Genomic DNA, 22,145 nt, shown 5'->3' on the forward strand with positions numbered 1-22,145 from the left:
ATCTCAGGGTAGTTATATTGGTACCCAAAAGCGTACTTGTAAGTTAGGAACTGAAGATGGAGAGTGGGATAAGGCTTCTGGATTCTGCATGTCAGTTGTAGTGATTGTAGTGATTGTAGTTGTGGTGGTTGTGATTATTGTTGTTATCGTGATATTGTTGGTAAGAGTGGGAAAGAAGCCGAAAACAGTTGGTGGAGTGAAGGGTAAAAAAACAATCAAGACTACCAAGGTTGGTAATCAAGTCGCCAAGGAATCCAAACAGGTAGCTATTTAATTCTTTTGATTGTTTGTAATAATGAAACCACTATCAGGATATAAAGAGTGAGACAATCAAATGTCTATGTGTTTGTTGAAGATGGATACTATAACAAGAACAGTTTTATCCCTTCACCACTCCCATTACTGATGGTTCATTGAGTACTCCAATGAAGTGTTGATTGGATTGAGGAGGAACAAATCGGAGATTGTTGATACTGAGAGCAATGAGAGACAATGTTGGATATCCCTCACTAATCAGATTCATCAATCCTCCCTTGTTCGTGCCCTCCATACCAATGATTCACTCTCTATCATGCCAATTATTCAACACAATGCACCTCCATTGCTAATCAACAAACAATCGACCGTTTTCTTCGCTTTAAACAGTTATCACACACCTGACATCCCTCTTCATCACACAATCTCTCTTGCTTGCAAGTCTCTCCAAAGTGTTCCACCAAAACATTTCTTCTGCAAGTGGTAGCTTCACAGTACTCTTGCATCTCCTTCAATTGCTGCAATTGCTGATTAACAATGGCTCGTGATGTATGCAACTGACGTTGTGATAACAGAATCAACGACTTTACTCGTCCATAGTCCTGCGGCCGATAGAAGAGAATACAATCTGCTGGTTTGTTATCCCGTCCTGCCTATATGTGAATGACTAAGAACATGTCAACTCGTCCTGATTCTTGGTAGTAACCTTCAATCGATTTAGCCAAACATGTATGAATCACAAAACGCACATTCTCTTTATCAATCCCCATTCCATAGGCGATCGTAGCACATAACACACGCACTTCATTCTCACACCATCGTTGATGGACTAAGATTCGTTGTGATCCTGTGAGTCCTGCATGATAAAATGCTGATTGAATACCATGTTCTCGTAGAATCTCATTTGTCTTCTCTGCCTCTTCTCGTGTCAATACATAGATGATTCCCGTGTCTTTCGAATGCTTATCCAAATAAGCCAAGATTTCGTCCATATAAGTTGTCGTTCCTGAAGTCTTCTTTGATTTCTTCTTGAGATCCACAGTAGTGATCCGAGGACGAACTTCATAACGCAGATTCCCACGGTTAAATGACTATTCCTTATAGGAATACAATTCTATCACTCTTTGAAATTTGATTGGATGTTGCATATGGAGCAGTTTGACACAGTCCTCATAGACTTCGGGTGTTGCTGTAGCAGTGAGGGCAATGATTGGAACACTTCCATTAAATCGTGTTCTAGTACGTACTTTGGAAATGTCATTCGTAATTTCGCCAACTGACGATATGCAGGTCGGAAATCGTGTCCCCACGTAGAAATGCAATGAGCCTCATCAATAACAAACCGAGCGAGATTCCCCTAATCATTACTGAGATCACTTTTGTCTACCTGCTTATTCAATGAATGAAGGAGAGAAGTCAAACTACGACTATTTACATAATATTCGGGAGTTATATAGAGGAGTTTCATCATAACTCCTGTGTCACTTTTCCCTCCACACTCCAGAATACTCATTAACTTCTTCCGCATTCGGGAACTCTATTCTCATATTCTCACTAAACACCTCACACAATCAGATGACAAAAAGCCACAAGGAACTCCTCCACAAGGCCTGTGAAGTAATGCTTCGACTTGATCCTGAAGCAACGACAACAAAGGACTGAATACCACAGTGATACCCTTATCTACAACTGCAGGAATCTGAAAGCAAAGACTTTTGCCTCCTCCTGTACACTTCAGAACAAAGACATCTCGCTTAGAGAGAGCAGCGCAGACAATGTCGCGTTGATCATCCCGATAGCTGGAATATCCGAAAACATATTGAAGAGCAAAATCTAGATGACAGGAAACCTTGAATACAAACCAATTGGATGCATCGACTGAATGTCGGTAGAAATGGGAGGAGTTTGAGGACCACAACTATTCTTTATTTTCACCATGAAAAAAAATACATTCGCTTGTCTTCGTAATTGAGAGACAAAGAATAGCCGGTTGATGAAACGGATTCCCGCTTACGGGTTGAAGGCACAGACGTATCAAATAACTTGGATATACTTGAAAGATAGCTTTCAAATCCAAGCAAAGTAATCGGCTTAGGAAGCGTTTCCAGAGACAGAGGTGTATTCATAATATATGTTACAGTTTCAACTACTCCGAAGCTACGAAGAAAAATGAGAGGCGGGTTTTGCTTCAAGACGGAGTAAGTATGGAGTTCGAGAATAGAGCCTTCCCGAGTCGAAGAAAGTATATGGTCATTGATTTTACGTGATGTAATAAAGAAATCTCCATACGACTTCCCGTCCCATAAGAAGAATCTAGCCATGATATCGATATCTCAATTCTAACCCCACAATGTCATCCTTCTTTTTAGATATATTGTCTTTGATACAAATACACTATTCGTAATCAATCGATTCCATGGCTACTTGAACATGATACGAGCAGGTAACAACCGACTTTACAGATGATTTTAAGATCTGAGGAATACAATCTTCAGATAGTTTCATGGATGGTTAACAAAGAGTGATGACTCCACTTGATTCACCATATAGATGTGTAGATTTGACAATATGAATTCAACAAGAGAAATCGGTTCATTTTCATCGACTCATATCTTCATTCCACCTTGAAGGAACAAGATGGAATAGTCTTATGATTTCATCCCAACTCCGATTAACAGTATGGCTATCAATAGCCAAACAATAATCCGCATTACCAAAAGGGCCTTAATTTATACTTCAATAGAATGCAGAATTAGGTCCTTTCAGATAAATACTTTCTTTCGAGGTTTATCCAGTTTCTTCCAGATTTGGTTTCACAATTAGTTATTTGTAATGGAGGGAGTAAAGTGTGTTACTGTTGGGTATCCACCATTTTTTGGCCTAAGGTATAGTGATGGTGCAGTAGGAAAGACTTGCATGCTAATTTCGTATGCTACGGATACATTTCCAAGTGACTATGTTCCTACTGGTACATTTTGATCGTTATGAATAATGTCCAGTGTTTGACAATTATCAGGCTTCTGTCATGGTGGATAAGAAACCTATTAGTCTGGGATTGTGGGATACGGCAGGTATTTTTTTCTATTTGTTGTCATTGGAAAGGACAGGAAGATTACGATCGTTTGCGTCCCTTGAGTTATCCTCGAACAGATATCTTCCTTCTCTGTTTTTCCATTGATAAGTTTGAATTTGTTCTGTTGTTGATCCTGTAGTCGTGTCTCTTTCGAGAATATCGAAAAGAAATGGCATCCTGAGATTAGTCACCACTGGCAAAATACAAAGGTCCCAGTTCCTTGTATTTTGGTTGGCCTGAAGGCTGATGTTCGTAATGATGCCGAGGCAATGAAGGATCTAACGAGAAAGAATTGTGAACCCGTGAGTCCTGAGGAAGTTGATATGAATAGGGAATCTAATCGGTAGGGCGAGAAGATGGCTCAACGCATTCAGGCTGATTCGTATATGGAGTGTAGTGCAAAGACTCAGAATGGACTAAAGGAGGTGTTCGACCGTGCAATTAAGGTGGCTCTACGAAACAGGGCACAGAGTCCCAATGCAGAAAGAAAGGGATGTGGCTGTTGTATTATGTAGTTGTGAAGTGTTTGTTCTTGAATAGGGAATCCATATTGTTCAATGATAGAATCAAACTCTTCCAACAAACAAAGAAGTCATCAGAATGAGCAAACGCATTCTGTCGTTTCTTCCATTTCTCTATAGTACCCTTCAGTAAATCCCATCCATGTTGTTTTGATAATACTTCACACAAATCTGGATTCTTCTCCTCGTTTCTTTGAAGGATCAGACAGAGAGCAATCACCGCACTAGAATATCCAACGTAATCCTCTGTCTCTGAACAACGTGTACTCTCTATCCTCTGCGCCGCTTGTGTCACCACATCCACAAAGCCATCTTCTTCCAGTACATGCTTCCACAGAAGCGACTGCTTACTCTGGAAGCAGGCTGTAAAGAAGGCTATCCACGCTTGATGCAAGGCACTGCACCATGGAAACTGGAACAATAATTGCATCACTCGATTGGCTATGTTCCATTTCAAATACTCTTCAATCACCACGGAATAATCCGTGCCCAACAAACAAGCAAGTAATGATACAATACAAACACGGATTATTCCGCATCGTTCAATTCGACCTACTGTTGTGAGGAGTGATGTTGGTAATTCGATTGTCAAATCCTCCACAGAATGATTCACCTATTCATTTCATTCAAATCTTCAATACTACTGGAGGCATTTCCAGAATTGACAAAAAGAGTTCCAAATTCTGTACGATCATATGAATCACCGAATCCTCTTCTATCCTTGCAACAGAGAGTTTCCTAATATACAACTCGATTTGCTTGAAAGCATTTGCAAATAATGAAGGAAACTGTTCGTACTGGAGTTTCGTCTTCACTTCTTCCTCAGAGAGAATGATGGATTCAGGAGGTGAAACGCCCACAAGACTAGCCAATGCACTAATGATCACAGCAAGCTGTTTCATTAGTTTTGTTTGCTCTTCTAACAATAGTTGATTCCTCAGGTTGAATGTTCTCATCAGACTTACTCCGTATCCTCAGAGAGAATGAGTTCACATCCTGTCATTCCTGATAGTTTCTTGAATAATTCAACGACAGTAGGTTCCATCAACATTCCTGAGATATCTATCCGTTTGATACAAGAGGCATTTTCTACTGATCATAGCAATAATCGAATTATACCCAGGAAATCAGCAATAATGGGGAGAATCTTTCCTGTGATATGATTCTGAGCTACATTGAGATAACTCAGTGAGGAACAACGGCGAAGGAAGAAGACCAAATGACGAAAACCTTCATTGCCCAGTGAATTGTCTTTGCAAGAAAGCATCTGCAATGATTTAGCAGAAGAAAGAGAAGAAAGAGAACTAACGAGCTCTGGAGTCAGACTATATCGTAACGAAAAGCAATGTGTACCCTGTGTTATCAAGAATCAATGTACTTACGGAAGATTTAGCAATAGCTGAACATAGAACGGAAAAAGCATGTTCATCAAACTCATTATCACTATATCTCATGAAAGATATACAGAATAACGATAGATCCAAATATACAATTCGTTGATTCACTTTGACTACCGAACACAGTGCTTTTAGACACTTTTCAGAAATCTATCATCACAGTCACAGTTACGAAAGTACATGATTTGATGAGAAAACTAACTCAGAGAAAGTAGGACAGGACTTCAGATACTTGCACAAGGAACAAAACGCTTTTTCTGATGGATGAATATCTATAGGTCATCTCTTCCAATAGGTTGAACTAGAAATATTCAGCCGATCCTTTGATATGACGGCATCAGGTATCCACTTGGATATCTCTTCTTCACATGTCTATTTCACAAATGAAAATGGCAATTACGACGATATCCAGCGAGTTGCTCATTGAGGGACAAAAAGGTAACAATTTGCGGCATTTGGCAAAAGAATAAACGATTTGTGACTTGAGCCACAAATAGGAAATATTATTGTAGATGTAAAAGGAGAACATATTTAGGTATCATCATTGTATTGGTCTCATCATTAGGGAACGCACTATTCTTGAGTTTCGAAGATACTTTCTGCCTTATAGAGTTAGTTAATTCAATCAACACTATTCTGTTGAAAGACCATGAAACCTGAGTTATTTATATCATGGTATTGCATGATACTTATTATCTTCCTCGTTATGACTATCAAGGGTTATCTTTCTCGTTGTATTGTTGCTTCCTTTTCATCTTCTAGAAAGAGAGGAAATAGCGATCGGCGCTAGTAGTTTGTGTAGGATTAGATAGGAATTGTTACTAGTAGATTGTGATGTTTTTGATCTCCACATGGAACGGCAGGAAAACTTTGTGTTTGGGCGTGCCGGGAATGAGTCAATTCTCATTTTTGTGTTTTTAGGGGTAAATCAGACTCATGTTACAGTAACTGACATTTTATCAAATGGTATATTAATTGCAAAAGCAAGTCAAGGGGAGAGATGGATTTGCAGACTCGATTACTTCTTCGATTCTTCTCCTGAAGTTATTTTGCTTGGTTATTCTGTCAATCGACATTGTATCTCCAAAATCTATCATTTTCATACTCCTCTCATTCTCACTGATACGGTCTTATGTTCATCTCCTCTGGATGTAGCACTTCTACCAGGTATTATTTTCATCTCTCTCTTCAAGTAGATCGTGTTGTTGTTCATATGCCCTGTACTTCCTCTCCTATATATTATGTCCTTCCATCCTCCTCATGCACGCGTTCTCTTCTCTATCAAGACCGTCATCTCGTCAAGTGGTTCTTCTCCACCGTTCTCATTTGTAGTTCATCTGACGACTCGCTCTCTCTGCCTCGAACGAGTTCGCTGTGTCTTGGAGCTGTCTGCGGACGCTGTCAAGTCAAACCACAACTCATTCAAGCCTCAAGCGTGGATCAGCGATTTGATTCATCTTTCAGCTCTAACAAGGACATAAATCATATGTTCTACGAGATGGGGGTAACTGCTTTTTCGGATCCCAAACCCATCTCCAATATTACAGCATCGGTCTTCCATTCTTCTCTCTTTTACAAATCCACTTCTCCTGATCAGTTGAAATATCGACATTGGAAACGATGTCGTTATGCCAATGAAAAGGCCATGGAATTGACCGATTTCCAGTGTTTGAGTGGAGTGGTATTTATTTCTGTTAAATTGAATGCCAATTCCACTAATCTCTACTATTTGGTTGTCCCTAGTGGATATGCAAAGAAAGAAATTCGAGATCGAGATGTCTTACAGTATGGAACGTTTGCAGGTTCTTTTGAACGTGAACTTGTGACTCTTGCCATTACTGACTATTATCCGTATATTAAGAATGTACTCTATATCGTTTCAACGACAACTTCATGTATACAGAAGGTGATTAAACGTCGTTTTCTACCTTTCTGTGTTTGTTTCTCCCATTCGTTTGTTATGAGTAGTGATTTTCATTCTCATGTGCAAGAATTCCATGTTGCTCTCTCCGAAGGACATTTCGATCTTGCTCAACACCATCTTCAAGGCATGAGGTTCTTCGTTCAATCTCTTATGGGTTCAGATGAAAAAGATGTTGAGCTGTATAAACAAGTAGTATTAAATTACACTTCTTATGGATAGATGCTTGAGCATTGTCAAAAGAAACTCGAAATGACGCTTATCAACACGTATAAATCATATATTAAGGACCAACGTATCTTTCCAGATAATTTTTGGGGTAAATGGTTCATATGTCATGTCACTGTAGACATATGCAATCAGAACGGAATCAAAAGTGTAATGATCGAATATTTATCGAAAGAAGGATTTGTAGAGATTCGCACCCACTTAGAGAGTATCTGTCGTCGAGAAACTGAAGCAATGCTGTTAGAAGAGAACTCTGTATAAACGGGGAGATTCGTTCATTGTAGGTGCAGAATCTGAAAGCTGATATTTCCTCGTTTTTGCGTGATGACTTGTCGTCTCTTATCGAGTACTCTTCATACATTCAGAAACTCATGGGAATCTGTTCCTTGGATGAACTTCAAACCCTGCGGAATGTGCCCATCTTATAGTTGAATAAAGTGTAGGACTGTATACAGAGTCTTGAGTGGTGTTATCGAGCGTTTCAAACGAATTTGCTCCATTCCTCCCGGATTCATATCTGTCAATCCGTCATCAATTCTGCAGAATCGTTGTACTGTTCATTCAATCTCATCCACAGATCTTTTCCTATTCGTCTTCACTCCCTACCTGAAGATACCAAATCCTTATGCGATGAATCGTTATCTCTTCTATCTGCATTTCTCGTATCAACACAACCCTTTTCATTGGATACCTCTCCTATCCAGACACTTTTTCGCTCCATTCATCAGTTTTCTATTCTGTTAAATCTCTCAATCGCATTTTCTGATCATCCATATTGTTCTATTGATCTCGTTCGTGACTTGATATTCATTCTCCAGTCTGCCAGCCAGTTGGATCAAATCACCAGAATCAACACTCCTTCTATTATTCCCCAATTATTCCCTTTTTTTCAACAGTCTATTGAGAATACGATGAACCAAGAATCTCCATGTACTTGGTTGGATGTGAGTGATTCCATTCTCCAATCCTTTGACAGGTTGAATCATCGAGTTCTATCAAACATAGTGTTTCTCTTTTGCAACAATACCTAACTCGTCTTAATGACTTTTCTTGTGATGTACTATTTCTTTCTTCTCTGTGAGATAGAACCTTTGTATTCGCCTTACAAACATTCTTAAACAGCGAATAGAACATCCCTTACGAGAAGCTGTTCATCGTGATTTCACCCGGTATTCGTATACCCTCTCACCTGAAGAGTATGATATACTTCTTCTACAGCCACTGTTGCTTCCATCGATCACTTCGATTCCTGTGTGTCCTGTTACTTGTGACTATGCTTTCGACAATGTAAACCAGATGAAATGGACAATTATCTGTAATCAGTGGATGCAAGAAATGCTACAGAATCGGTTCACTGAATGTGGGGGACTGTTAGTGCGGAGACTTGTTCGTGTTCTGATGGATGCCATGGGTTCAACTTCCTGTGATGAACTCAAGACGATTGAATTAATGTCAATATTAGTGAGTGTACCAATCAATGTGGTGGATGTGGACGCAATTTGTCAGAATGCAAGGGTTCAACTCCCTCCTGAGCAAGTACAAGCCATTCTTCGTTTACGGATTGCCTTATCTGTTTGTTAAAGCTTCCAACTCTACCAACAAACAATGTAAATGACCTACACCTTTCCATCTGCTCGCTTCTTAACAACATTAATGCCCATTGACTTGGTTGAGTTTATAATCTGTGACACAATACTCTTTAGAGGGATCAAACGTAAATTGGGATCCGTTTGCTTCACTTTCGCAATCTCATAAATCTGCTTCAGTGTCACCTCTCCCACAATTTCATGTCCTGGTTCATGTCTAAGAACTCAATTTCTCCTTATTATCTCACGCTGCCTTCTCAATACCTGCACAACGCTTAATAAACCAAGACGTTTGAGGAGTCTTCGTATCGAAATGATATGAGTTATCTGAATAAGCAGTTAATGTCAACTGAACCGGAATACCAGGAACGTACTGTGAAGTGGCATTATTGACATCTTTGCAAAAATCACGCATATTAATCCCTAATGGACCCAATGCCTATGCATAAAACTCCGTCCAATCCACCACTTGTCCAATAGCGGCAGAAGGCTTTGCCTGCTGCGCAGCAATACGAAGACGAATGCATGCCGTTACAACTGGCTTCGACATGCTTCCTGAATACAGAATTATACCAATTCGGTCTGTTTCCCGAAAAAACCGCTTTTGCGCCTCATTTATCACTTGTTTTCTATCGATGGATGAATACAAGAAAGTAGTCAGCAGCAAGCTGAAGTTCAAAGGAAGTGTTCTTCCTGTAAAAGAAAAGAAGAGCAAGTGATGATTGCTTGGTAACGTTGAATTGTAGAAAGAAGAGTGTTAAGCCAAGTGCAAAGCTGGAAAAACTGATTGTCAAACCTGGAGAGGAAAAGAACTATCACCCGGTAGAACCAGTGGAAGATTATAGAACAGAAGCAGAGAAACGCTTCGATGAACGCCTGAAACAGAAAGTTTGACTCTAGTATCGATATTATGGATAGGAGAAGGATTTCATTGAAAAGCGTTCCAAAATGTCGTATCAAGAGGTTGTTGATGTACGATATGGTATTCAAGATAATGTGTAGGAGATGAATGCAAAACTGGAGAAGCTCACAGATCACAACGATATACCAAGGATTGCTGCTGCTGGATTGGGGTGAGTGTATTTGTAATTGTTTATGTATCCATAATCGATGTCATAAATGTTGGTTGAGAAACGTTCTGTATATCTGTGTGAGTGGATTTTGTATCCATTTTCAGTGATTTAGCAAACAATTATTGAGGTAGGAGTATCTCTCTTGACCACTGTGTATCCTTATGGAATTATGTTTTTTTTGTGATCACCGTGCCTTGAATCTATTTCTTTCAGGAGCTCAGACTATCCGCTGAATCATTCACTAGGGATACACTTCTATAAACTGAGGATGGAGTGTTGAATTTGGGTACTATAAATGGTTGATAGCCAAATTAGATGATTCCCACATGTGTTTATAATTAGAATCGTTTCAAAGTTTGACATATGTGTTGAAGATGATTCTTTGGATCATATAAACTACCTACACAGTATCAGATGAACCATTACAGTCATTTTACCTTCTGTATTCTCGTTATCTCCCTGATTACTCCAATCACTTAGTACAAAAGACAATGTATCACTATAGATGATGAGCGGAATCAATTGCTTACACACCTTTAGATACGTTGCATCCTTAGCAACCAAGAGGCACAACATAGAACCTACACCAAGTACCGATGGAACTCAGACATTATTGCCAATAATCGTTTTGTATATAATGAGAATAGATGGGGACTCTTGGAGTGATACAGAGAATCATGTATTGAAGAGATGAGTGGTAATGATATTGATAGATTAGACTCCCTTCTCTATCTACATTCAAGGAAGATGTTACAATTACAGTAGGATAGACTTAGTGATTTAGGAGAGTGATGATACGACTGAATTTGAATTTGACACTCCATCACTCACTGATAAAGGAATTTAACTGGATTATTAATCATCCGATGTGAAAGAGTAAACAGTTCGAGTATGATTGAGATGCTCGGCTCACTTAATCAATTCAAGCTAAGAACTAGACCGAAAATTCGGATATCACACAAGAGTTAGCATGTTGAACATAATAGATGCTGTTGTGCACAACTGAATGACTCTTTCGTGTCACATCACATCACCTATTACGATGATCATTTCTTGTGTATTCCAGGCAATCGGAATTAATTAATCACTTCTAACCATCCACAATAATAATGATCTAGAATTAATATCTCTACCAAACAACAATTTAGAATTAATTTACTTATAACTAATACAATCATAATAATTCTTACAACCAATTGTATTCAATTAATCCCATTCAATTAATCCCATTCATTCGTTATGGATGATCTTGAGACTCGTATCAAACAGTACATATCCAATGAGTTATTTGATGATGGTGGGATCTGTGTCGTTTGGGTTATGATTAGCGATTACTCTCTGTATCGAAGCGAATGTCCTGAGTCCGGACTCCAAATGGAATTTGTGGATCGCTAGAGCCTTATATCAGCAGAAGGAGTATCGTCGTTGTGTTGTTTGTCTCGAACAGTGTCCAAAACGAGAATCTTGGTATTATTTGACTAATAATTGTCACTGTAGTCTGCTTTTGGCAAAATGTTTCTTTCATTTAGGGGAGTTCGACAAAGCGCTTTCCTATCTTCAGGATATTGATGTATTCGTATTATCCTTTCATCAGTCTAGGATGAAGCGATTATGGATGCCCCATTCTTCAAGTTGATGGGAGATGTGCTTTCGGAACTGGGCTATACGGATCTTGCAAAAACAGCTTACCTTTCTAGTTATCAAAAGGATCCTCTTCTTTTATCTGTCCGTCATTCTCTTCATGAATTGGGTGTAAACATTGAAGAGAAGGAGGATGGATCTAATAGCTCATCTTCTCTACAGTCGATTCATCTGCTTGGAATTCAGCACTCGGCACTGGTTCGACATCTCCCAATTCCGTATTCATCCTCCCCACTTCACTATTACTATCGATTTCTTTCAGAGTATGATGAAAACAACTATTCTAAAGCTTGTCAGTCCTTTAGCACATTACAACACATCTTCCCATGGTGGAACGAAGGTGTTGATCGATATTCCTCCATTCTCTTTGTTGAAAAGCGTGAAAAGGAGCTCGCTGCTCTTTGGACACGAGTCTCTCAGATTGCTCCTGAGGCAAAGGAAGCAGCTGTGGTTCATGCAAACCTAGCCTCCTTGCGTGGAGAAGGTAGTGTCTTAGGGATATTAGATCAGTTAACCCACTCCTTTCCTCGCTATTCATACGGACATCAGTTGCTGGGAGATGAACGTCTACTTTGTGGGGAGCCAGACAAAGCACTGAATGCCTTTCGAGCTGCATTGCGTCTTTCTCCATTCGAGTTTCGTGTGTGGCTGGGACTGGGGGATTGCTATGCTTTGAAAGGAGATTCTTCCACAGCTCAGTGTCATTATGAAGAAGCTCTTCGCCTATATCCTGGTTGCGTAAGCGGTCTCTGTAGACTCATTCAATCGTTCATTCAACAAGGAGAGATATCTCAAGCTCAACGTCATTTGGATCAAGGATTGAAAGTGGCACCAGAAGATGTGAAATTATTGCTTCTTCAAGCCCAAGTATTCAGGCTCCAAAAGCAGTGGAAATCAGCTGTGGGGGTGTATGAGAAGGTCCTATCCAAGAGCAGTCTAGAGGTATCTGTGTATGTGGATATGGCCCAGTGTTATCATGAACTTGGAAATATGGCGGAGAGCAAGCGACTTCTCTTTCTGGCAGCCAAGATGGATAGTCAGAACCAGCATGCTATAATGGTAATAACTGTGAATTCTATTTGATCTAGACAATGTTAAAAGACTATCAATTTGAAGAATAAGAAACAAGCTCAAGACATCATTTCTTTTAGTAGTTGTTCTTTTTGTTCCTTTTCAACAATAATATCATCCAACTATTAATGAAACAGGACAATGTCTCTGACCTGATCGGCAATCTTTCCACATTTCACTTTGGCTTCCCATACATCAGCACCAGACCCTAAGACAGCAGCAGCAAATAAGGGAGAGTATCGTTTTGTCCAAATACTCAGAGGAACCGATAACAACGTGAAAGCTGTAAAGTACTATTCATAATTGATACAGATCCATGTCATACACGCACTCTCCAGGAAATGCATTTGTCATAGTCTTTTCGAAGTTGCTGTTCCTGGGTTCGCAAAAAAGACAACCGATCTTCAAGTTCAGTAGCACAGGGTTCAGAACTCTCTTCCATGGTATAATGGAAATGCCAACAAACAAGTATTAATCACTACTCTTCTTATCAAAACGAATATTGAGTGGTTGCAACATATCATCATTCGAATAACACTCCTTCATTAATCGGAAGACATACGAAGGAGCATATGCTCCCTTTGGTGTTAGAATAATCGAAATATATTCAGGCGGAATATAATCGTATACTGGACTCACAATATCCACCTGACGTAATTCCTGATCGCTAAGTGCATATGGAATTACTGTGGAAGGAGAATAGAAGTCATTGATTGCAGATTGATCAGAGCAAAAGAGTGGAACAAGCTATGTGATAATCTTATTGGTTCATGTCATACCTTGTACATTCCACTCAATACAATCACAGGTACTCGAAATTGGGCTGCAGCCATAACGAGGTTGGATCCTCCGGATGGAACAAGAACTCCTCCATTAGCTAGAACAGCATGACATCCAATCACCACTTTGTTACAACGAGACATCACTGTAAACGAGGCGGCATCGTGGATCAATGATGTCCGCAAACCCTTTTCTGCTAATTCCACTGCAAACGACTGGCCAGCCAAACTAGGAAATGTCTCACAACAAATCACATCGATTCCCGTTCCCTCCATTTCCTGATTCGCGTGAGTGAGGAACGCAGCAACCGCCCGTGATCGGGAATACGTCAGAATAATTTCTCCATTGTTGATAAAGTGTTCACTCTCCTCACAGATCTTCTGGCTCGCTTCTTCAATATCATCCAAAATTTCCTCTTGCATCACCTCTTTGATATTCTATCGATCAGAGAGAAATTCGATACACACTTCTAACAATCCCAACTTATCTTGAATACGATCATACAACGTATCCACAGAAACAGAAGATGAAACTGTCGACAGGAGAGAGTCTTGGTAGCCTTCAACAACACCGACACGATTCTGCTGTTTCTGTTCCTAACCAATGATAATCCACTGTTACACCTACTTCAATGTATAAATCAAATGTCTGTTGTTCAATAATGTGAATACATCGAGGAATTACCGAGATAATGGAAAGAGCTACAGATTACAAATAACATAGACCAAGTACACATGGGTTGCTTCTTCAAAAGAGAATAAGCGAGCAACCGAAGATTATTGCGGTATTCCTCGTAATTGACAATAGGAAAGTTCTCCACCTACAAGTCATGACTGTCAACCAGTTCCCACAATTTCAAAAAGAATCTCATAGGTTTTTTTCGCTGCATCGTACGCTGAGAAGACTTCGCTATCCATCACGCTTTTCTCACCATCTCCCACCGTCGCTGCAATTTTACTGAGAATGCATCATATTCCTCCAGAAGACGCTCACTTCTTCCAAGCCATTTGCGAAGATCGTTCTCTTCTTTGGAATGACTGACTATTTATGATGTTCATCCTAACGTGAGTATGTACCGTTGTTTAATGGAAGCGCTGTCATCTTCTTGAGTATTATTTGGACCCAGATTCTGTTTGTAATTGAATATAGATACAGGGCATCAATCTGGATTCCATGGTTTCATTTACAAGAATCACAATTATGGACAGTTCTTTCCAATCCGAACTGGGACGTTTTGTTTGGAATCAAGAATCCAATACATACACGAAGGTGAGTTGAATAGAGAGAGAAGTGAGTATGTAGAAAGAGGGCTGTTTTACCGACGATCCAACATTAGAATCTTTGAGAGAGACCTTTTATAATTGCATTCTTGTCACTTTCTTGTTGGTGAGTTCATTTGTGTAGGATGCGGGAATGCTGACAAACAGTGATATTTCCGGAGAAACACTCCTTCGTCGAATCGTTTGTAATAGGAAAGGAGGGAGAATAAGGTGTAGTGACGTATTCTTCTGTAGAGTATGTGATTGTATGGGACGGAGCAAATATGTATGTATCAAAGCGTAATTATTCTGTTTGAAACGAAACACTTGAGATGAACTTGTTCAGTAAAAGTCCAGTGGCGATACCTCCTGCGAAAATGGAACAAGTAGCAACAATGGATGGAATGACCAGAAGTGCCATTCCACTAAGTCCATGACCACTTGTACAGGCCCTCATCGTTTTTGCCCCGAGAAGCAACAACACGCCTCCCACGAAGGCAATGAAAGGATGAACACCTTGAACAGAAGGATTGTACACATTAACACCTCCCATATACAAGAAAGAGGAGATAAAGGATCCTAGTACTGACCCTCCAGCTAGGAAGACTTGCCACCAGTTGTTGCGATTGGAATCGAGTTCTTTATTTCCCGAACAGAACTGAGCCAGAATGGTTATATAGGATACGGAAGTTCCTATCATTTTCCCAAGAAGACCATTTAGAGGTAGTTGAAGGAGACCAATCACAATTCCTGCCACAATGGGACTCCAAGCATAGGAACGGAGTGAAATGGTTTCGGAAGCCTTCACCTCTCGTGTCCATGGTACAAAATACTCCACAACCGCAACAACGACATACAGAAGAATGGCGTAGAGAATAGCAAGAATCCGATAATCTATTCCAGTTGCTTCCATCACCGTTTTGGGATACCGAGAAGACGTTGTTGACAAACGTTCAATCCCTACACTTCAGAATGAAACTCAATGAGAACATGGCTGAAGACGGATGTAAATAAAGGTTCCAACAAAACATCCCAGAATTGTCCACCAGCTATTTTGAACGAGGGCTCCAAGCTACAATGAACTAACGCTTCTAAGCATACCTCCACGTAAACCATTCCAGGACATGTTCCTGCAATATCGAGTCCAGCTCCCAAGAGAAGACCTCCAACAATGAAAGGGAGGAATCCACGGTTCATAAGGGAACCCATATTGTTCTGACAAGTCAGAACGTTTGAACGTGTTTTCTTAAACAAATAAAGGAGAGCAAAGGATAGGGCACCTATGAATGAAATATTCACGAGTTTCTATTACTTGTAGCCGATGCAGTTAGAAACAACTTCAACATGACCTAGACATGAGATCTCTCTCCAGATACGAACAAACCGCGACATTACCATCTGATCCCGGATGACTAATGGCTCAATCACTCGTGCTTTGTTCATGACAAAGCCAAAAACGATGCCCACAAGAGAACTCACGAGATAACCAGCAAGCGTATTTGGATTCAATGCAGCTATGTTTTAGCCAACACCCTCCAGTACCTACCCATTTAAAGATAAAATGGTGTATATTTGGTTGCAGTTGGTTTCAATTGCGACCAAAGGTACTTCAAACAAACATACCTCTTTGTCAGAAGAATAGAAATAATACATGTTTGTATTAAAGAAACAGAAAGAGTCGATTCGACTAATTAAACTTGAGGAGCAGCTCAGTCTCTGAAATAGCCATACCAACACGGTTGCTCAAGCTCAGAAGAGATTCATCGCTACGAGATCTGACATAGTTAATACCGAAAGAACGATGGGCATAACCAGCCTCAAGAATCATACCACGATCGTTGGTATAATACATACTACCAGGTCTCAGCTTACCACTACGAATGGCACTCAATGCCTTCTTGCTCACCTTCCACAGACCACCGAACTGCACCTGGTTGCCTCCAGCAAAGGATTTAGCAGCAATACCAATAGGACGAGGGTACACATATGCAGTATGCAGGTAAGCCTTTGCTTCAATATCAGTCTGGACAAGCTCCACGATAAACGACTTGTAGTCATCCACTCCTGAACATCCCACAATATGCTGATGGACCTGCTGGTGTCTATGTCTCTGACTAATCACGAAGGCAGGTCCGTTCACGGACATATCACCAGCATTGTTGAAAGTGACCATCTGATAGGAAAGGGCTCCACCAACATTCTGATCAGCCCACATCACAGCGAATGTGCGGCGATTGATCACCTGCATCTTAGTACGCTGAACATCAATGGCAGAACCTCCCTTGCTCACAACTACAGTGGATCCGAACTGTACTCCTCCATGAGGACCATGAGTCACATCCATACTCATACAGTTGATACCACCTGAAGCAGCACGCGTATAACACATCACAGCACCATTAGGACCCACATTATCAATACTGAAGAAACCAACAGACCACTCAAAAAACACCTCTTTGAAGGGACTCACACGCAACTTGCTGTTACGATCAATCTCCACATAGGCCACACGGATTGGACCCACGTCAATATGCTGAGACTCATTTCTCATAGGTCCTACAGTAGCCACAACATATCCATTCAGTCCACAACCAGCCAGTCCATGGAACTGGCGTGTTTCTCCATAAATTGTATCATCAACCTTTGTGAAAGACTTCGAGTCCGGACTGAGCTTGGCGACCATGGTGTGAAGGTCATTTCCCTCTTCCCATGTACAAGCCATCATGATACTAGAGTCAATGTGATCCCAGTCGTGGAGCTCATCACAGTACGAAAAACTCTTGTCAGCATTCGTAGTGAAGGAGAAGGGAGTACCTTCTTCGAATGTAATTTTGTAGTTGTGTGCATCTACGATGATGACCTGGACCTTGATCGGGAGCAACTCACCGCTTCCAGCAACCACCAGAGTATCATTGTTCATCTTGTAAAGAGATTCCACTTTACGACTCTCACCTGAGTCCAAAGTTCTGAGTGGGTGGACGCCGTTCTCGATGGAAATATCATCATAGGAAATTTCGTAAGCCACAAGTTGGCCCTTGGATCCAGCGAAAATGATATTATTGGTGAATGCACAGACACGGATATCGTTAAATGAATAGGCAGGAGCAACAGTGACATTCAGAGAGATAGTAGTTCCAGCACCTGTGAACACATAACCATTCTCATCAAGCGACACAACCATTCCAGTCTCGACCTTGGGGACCTGATTGAAGTAAGGGAAGGAGAAGGTATAGAGAGTCTTCTCCAAGCTAGACTGACGTCCCATATTCAGTCCAATACAACTGAAGATGAAGGACAGAAGAGTCAACAGAACAGCCAAATAGGCGATGATACGATCCTTCAGCATGGTGCTCTTCTTCTCCGCACTCACAATTCCATAAGATTCAACGTCTTGCATGATAACAGAGAATAATCTGCATTGGTGTTTCACCACAGAGAAAAACCTCCCGATTTGTGGAGAACCAATCATATTGTTCATAGAGTGTTTTTGAGCAAGGGACAGTATTTACACACAATCATCCTTGTGGAGCTATTCAAGTTGGGTCAAAACACATGGTTGGCATTTCACATGTCTTGTGTTTCAATCATGTGTTCCTGTTCCGCTAGTGTTTACCCTTATTGAATCCTAGTCTTTGCACAGATTCTTTTAGTTCCAAATCTGGGATTATTACTCATGTTGTTCATAGATCACTACAACTCATTTTGAGCATTCATACATATCCAATAGATTCCATTCGTGTATTGATTCACAATCCTACTCTTTCATGTCTCATTTATGGTACTTCCACTTCTTCCTTCTATTACTGTTGTCCGCAGTATCATATTCCGAACTGATACGCTTTCCAGACGTAATGACAGCGACGTTTGAAACAATCGCCTATCAGACACCTAAAGTCTCTTTTACATTTATTAGAATTATCTGTAGACTTCTGAGTATCCTTCTCGTGAAAAGAGCTATCTGCTTTATTATGATCGTATTCATAAGGCTGCTCGTATTGACCATACCAATGAAAATGGAGTCAAGATAACAACGATCCGAAATTATGCTTCTGTAGCAATTTCGCTGAGGAACTAATTGCATAGCATTATGAAGTACGGATTGAACGTATTGATGATCAGGAACTTTGTGAGTACAGCTATTTAGGAGAACAATTTCCCGAACCCGAATTCCCCTCTACGGTCAAATTCATTGTAGTGCTTCATTGTTCCAGTTTACATTAGAAAGAGAAAATCATTGACGATACTGGGTTCCTGCTTTACAATTATCAGCGTCATCGACAGTATATTGATCTCACCATTTCTTCGAGGTCTAATAGTATTTGGTTGTGGATATATTGAACATAGATCCATCAAGAGTGGATGAGTATCACATTGCTGGTGAAAAGGATGCAAAACCTGTGTTTTCTACTGTCTATACGTCAGTTATTCCTTCTATTGATGATCCTTCTGTTTTTGATGTAGAGCCTTTGTTGGACTAAGAGATGCGAGTGATTGAATAGTATTACCAACTCAAAGTGTACCAGAAATGGAAAAGGATGGCCCTATCGACAGGTATTTGGTCCTTTTGTACGTATTTAGATGATACTGTTTGTTTCATGAAGAAATCCAATTCTACTAGTACCAAGAATGTCGTATTTGTGTAATTTCGAAAATAGTCCAAATTTGAAGCATTCCATGAATACGGACAAATACCGTTGTATCTATTCAATACCATGTCGATCCTGAATTATGCTTCAAATCCATTCTTTGATAATGATGAACTTGGCTATATTACGGTGGGAAGATCACGACTTGAATAGTGTGAATGTCTTTTCGTCATGATTTTGTAGTGAAAAGAAAGCTCGAGATCGGTTTCCCTTAATGCTCGATTTGATCCAGGTCATCTTCTTGTTTATCAGTAATCGATAGACACAGTCTCAATATGTATTAATTTGTGATGTACCAGGTATTCCGAAAGATCGAATCAAGATTGAAGTAAAAGATAATCGCATTATCCTTGAGGGAAAGCGAAAGAAGAAGATTGTTTGTGATAGTGATATATATCTCCTACAGCAACGGTTAAATGGACCTTTCCGTAGAGTAATTGAAGTGCCTGTTGATTGTGACGTCTCTACCATCGCTGCCAGACTAGAGGATGGGCTTCTGGTTCTTACAATGCAACGGGTTATCAATCCGGATGTGAAAACCATCGCCATTGACTCTCTTGTTTCCTTACAAACAGACTCATGGTACAGACAATTCACTTCTTCACATGTTCCAGGATTTTTCCTCGAATACCTGAAAAGTATTCGATATCCTCCTTCAGACACTGAACATCTACAGTCTATAGAATCCCAGAATCTTACTTGCCAAATGACCTTCGATATACACCTTTTCGATTTCCTGGAACGTCTTTTGTGCTCTCAACCACGCACGTTGGGTTGGATTCTCTTCAATTAAGAAACCCTTAATCTTTTTTATTCCTGACCGAAAGACTGTGATTTGGCGTAATAGAAGCACTACACTATTGAAATTAGTTAAACGAGCAGAGTTCTCATTAACTGACTTGCAAACAGAATCAACTTCGCTTCGAATTGAATTAAATTGGTTCGTTATGGACTCCACACGAGTTGTGATTCGCTTGTACTCGCTTTTCATTTGTTCAATATCACTAATTTCATTAAACAGGCGCCCTTGGTTCTGGAGAACAACTTCACGCAAATCAACATCAATAGTCTCGAGATACATGGAAAGCATCTTTAGACACATATCAATATCCATTCCTTGTCCTTCATTAGTTCCTGAATTCAGTACTTCACTTGTAAAGTTGCTTGGATTCATCGTTGAGTCCAAAAAACAACGAAACGTTCCTAACCATGAATTCTATCATCACGGCTCTACCATCTCTCTGAATCCGTTGAACAGAAGGAAGTTGCGACGTTTCGGCCATTTCATATATTGAATGTGAAATGGACGAACCGCTAGAATTGGGGAATCCCCGTTTGCATTGTCTCCATCAATGATGTCGATAAGTGTCACTCTCAAGAGTGTAAGTGATCTACTTGTTCTGATTAGAAGAATAGTGAATCAAACAAGATAATAATGCATTCGAATACTATAGTACACTTTCTTCATTTGCAACTCGGTCTCCTCAGATGGTCCACTTTCATAGGTTTCTATACACTCTTGTAACGTCTATAACTCATACATAAATGCAAATCAAACAGTAATATCCTCTTTCAACTGCTCTACTGGATAGTTCTCAGAAGAGTCTCCAGTCCTCAAATGATCTTCATATTCCATCAAAAGACTGACGAACGAATGAAGCTCCTTAAGATATACCAGTTTTGGCTGACTATAATCCGATGTCACTTGAAGTTGAAGCTGAAGATGAATAATATCCGTCTAATGATGAATCCACTGATATAGAATTACCCAGAGTGTGTTCATATTAGAATTGATAGATTTCAGAGTCTCTGTATCTCCTCTTCTAATGCATGCTTCCTTGTTGCTACTCAGTTGACTCAACTGCCTCTGGCATAACTCTAACTTTTCTCTAAAATCACAATAAAACGATTCATCAAACGTGATCTCTGTGGGTTTGGCTACACGAAGCGACAAAAAGGACTCTGGCTACTACTTACACCCTAAAATCATTCCTACACTTGGAATATGTGAACTAGGAATAAGAATACAATGATCAGGAGTATGATAAGAAGGTAATAACGATTTCACCAAATCTCTTTTGTTTTCTTCCGTAAAATCACTACATGTCACAACAGTCAGTCTATCTACCTAGTAAATTGTAACGAACTCTCTTCCAAAAAGATGGGCTTTGGAATAGCCTTAGGAAAGGAAAATCCATCTACAACCACCTTCTCTGGAATCAAACTAACGCAAAACAATGTACCTTCCGAAGGGAATGCCTCATTCTTTACCTCAAACCCAACATCAACGGCAGAAAACGGAATATCCATTTCCTGAAATAATATGAATCGAAAATCAATCGGGTATCAAAATAGCGTCGTATCTTGGATTCCAAAGAAAACGGCATTCTGGAACAGATAAGAAATGGATGGATTGCTGATCTCTCTGCGATCCAAAGGATTAAATCTGAAACGATCATGGTTTGTGGTTGAGTAGGAGCAATATTAAGTAGGGTAGAGAGTCAATTAGCAACGTCGAATAGGTTGATCCATCATTGTTTCTAAATGGATAGAACCAATGACGTAGAATTCATATTCAATACCTCGCTTAACACCAGTCTTGCCTCCATTTCTGAGGGCTTGATCAAACAACTGCAAGTACCATCTCAGTGTTATATGATTCGAAATCCGATCGTTTTGGAAGTTGAGATTATA

General features: G+C 40.0%; 10 protein-coding genes across 10 annotated transcripts; 3 read left to right on the plus strand and 7 right to left on the minus strand.

The window, feature by feature from the left end:
- Window positions 1–608: 608 nt before the first annotated feature.
- JH06_3595 (ATP-dependent DNA helicase) lies at window positions 609–2,193 on the minus strand (the record flags this gene model as incomplete). The annotated part of the gene is given in 7 exon segments (XM_014673530.1): window positions 609–908; window positions 939–1,346; window positions 1,377–1,491; window positions 1,503–1,612; window positions 1,643–1,792; window positions 1,823–2,088; window positions 2,118–2,193. The coding sequence occupies 7 exon segments, from the start codon at window positions 2,191–2,193 to the stop codon at window positions 609–611; spliced, it is 1,425 nt and encodes a 474-aa protein (XP_014529016.1).
- An 894-nt stretch (window positions 2,194–3,087) lies between these two features.
- On the plus strand, window positions 3,088–3,843 carry JH06_3594 (hypothetical protein; the record flags this gene model as incomplete). Its single annotated transcript, XM_014673529.1, has 6 exons — window positions 3,088–3,116; window positions 3,147–3,223; window positions 3,255–3,326; window positions 3,358–3,436; window positions 3,468–3,645; window positions 3,676–3,843. The coding sequence occupies 6 exons, from the start codon at window positions 3,088–3,090 to the stop codon at window positions 3,841–3,843; spliced, it is 603 nt and encodes a 200-aa protein (XP_014529015.1).
- A 967-nt stretch (window positions 3,844–4,810) lies between these two features.
- On the minus strand, window positions 4,811–5,116 carry JH06_3593 (hypothetical protein; the record flags this gene model as incomplete). Its single annotated transcript, XM_014673528.1, has 2 exons — window positions 4,811–4,938; window positions 4,969–5,116. 2 exons carry the CDS (start codon window positions 5,114–5,116, stop codon window positions 4,811–4,813), a joined length of 276 nt encoding a protein of 91 aa, XP_014529014.1.
- A 3,895-nt stretch (window positions 5,117–9,011) lies between these two features.
- JH06_3592 (ribosomal protein L11) lies at window positions 9,012–9,531 on the minus strand (the record flags this gene model as incomplete). The annotated part of the gene is made up of 3 exons (XM_014673527.1): window positions 9,012–9,198; window positions 9,230–9,420; window positions 9,451–9,531. The coding sequence occupies 3 exons, from the start codon at window positions 9,529–9,531 to the stop codon at window positions 9,012–9,014; spliced, it is 459 nt and encodes a 152-aa protein (XP_014529013.1).
- An 85-nt stretch (window positions 9,532–9,616) lies between these two features.
- Window positions 9,617–10,058, plus strand: JH06_3591 (hypothetical protein; the record flags this gene model as incomplete). Its single annotated transcript, XM_014673526.1, has 4 exons — window positions 9,617–9,696; window positions 9,728–9,869; window positions 9,900–9,977; window positions 10,005–10,058. The coding sequence occupies 4 exons, from the start codon at window positions 9,617–9,619 to the stop codon at window positions 10,056–10,058; spliced, it is 354 nt and encodes a 117-aa protein (XP_014529012.1).
- Window positions 10,059–11,293: 1,235 nt separating this feature from the next.
- On the plus strand, window positions 11,294–12,816 carry JH06_3590 (cell division cycle protein 27-like protein; the record flags this gene model as incomplete). Its single annotated transcript, XM_014673525.1, has 5 exons — window positions 11,294–11,351; window positions 11,383–11,521; window positions 11,552–11,624; window positions 11,654–12,754; window positions 12,784–12,816. 5 exons carry the CDS (start codon window positions 11,294–11,296, stop codon window positions 12,814–12,816), a joined length of 1,404 nt encoding a protein of 467 aa, XP_014529011.1.
- Window positions 12,817–13,237: 421 nt separating this feature from the next.
- Window positions 13,238–14,647, minus strand: JH06_3589 (translation initiation factor EIF-2b beta subunit; the record flags this gene model as incomplete). The annotated part of the gene is made up of 8 exons (XM_014673524.1): window positions 13,238–13,513; window positions 13,546–13,983; window positions 14,014–14,142; window positions 14,174–14,247; window positions 14,279–14,366; window positions 14,398–14,455; window positions 14,488–14,587; window positions 14,623–14,647. The coding sequence occupies 8 exons, from the start codon at window positions 14,645–14,647 to the stop codon at window positions 13,238–13,240; spliced, it is 1,188 nt and encodes a 395-aa protein (XP_014529010.1).
- A 462-nt stretch (window positions 14,648–15,109) lies between these two features.
- Window positions 15,110–16,458, minus strand: JH06_3588 (hypothetical protein; the record flags this gene model as incomplete). The annotated part of the gene is made up of 6 exons (XM_014673523.1): window positions 15,110–15,765; window positions 15,796–15,877; window positions 15,907–16,085; window positions 16,118–16,154; window positions 16,186–16,319; window positions 16,353–16,458. 6 exons carry the CDS (start codon window positions 16,456–16,458, stop codon window positions 15,110–15,112), a joined length of 1,194 nt encoding a protein of 397 aa, XP_014529009.1.
- A 34-nt stretch (window positions 16,459–16,492) lies between these two features.
- On the minus strand, window positions 16,493–18,202 carry JH06_3587 (hypothetical protein; the record flags this gene model as incomplete). Its single annotated transcript, XM_014673522.1, has 1 exon — window positions 16,493–18,202. The coding sequence occupies one exon, from the start codon at window positions 18,200–18,202 to the stop codon at window positions 16,493–16,495; it is 1,710 nt and encodes a 569-aa protein (XP_014529008.1).
- A 1,842-nt stretch (window positions 18,203–20,044) lies between these two features.
- On the minus strand, window positions 20,045–20,734 carry JH06_3586 (hypothetical protein; the record flags this gene model as incomplete). Its single annotated transcript, XM_014673521.1, has 3 exons — window positions 20,045–20,121; window positions 20,151–20,654; window positions 20,686–20,734. 3 exons carry the CDS (start codon window positions 20,732–20,734, stop codon window positions 20,045–20,047), a joined length of 630 nt encoding a protein of 209 aa, XP_014529007.1.
- Between the last annotated feature and the right edge of the window lie 1,411 nt (window positions 20,735–22,145).

This window comes from Blastocystis sp. subtype 4 (assembly GCF_000743755.1).
Source record: "Blastocystis sp. subtype 4 strain WR1 chromosome Unknown seqid_0038, whole genome shotgun sequence".
NCBI classification, from domain to species: Eukaryota; class Bigyra; order Opalinata; family Blastocystidae; genus Blastocystis; species Blastocystis sp. subtype 4.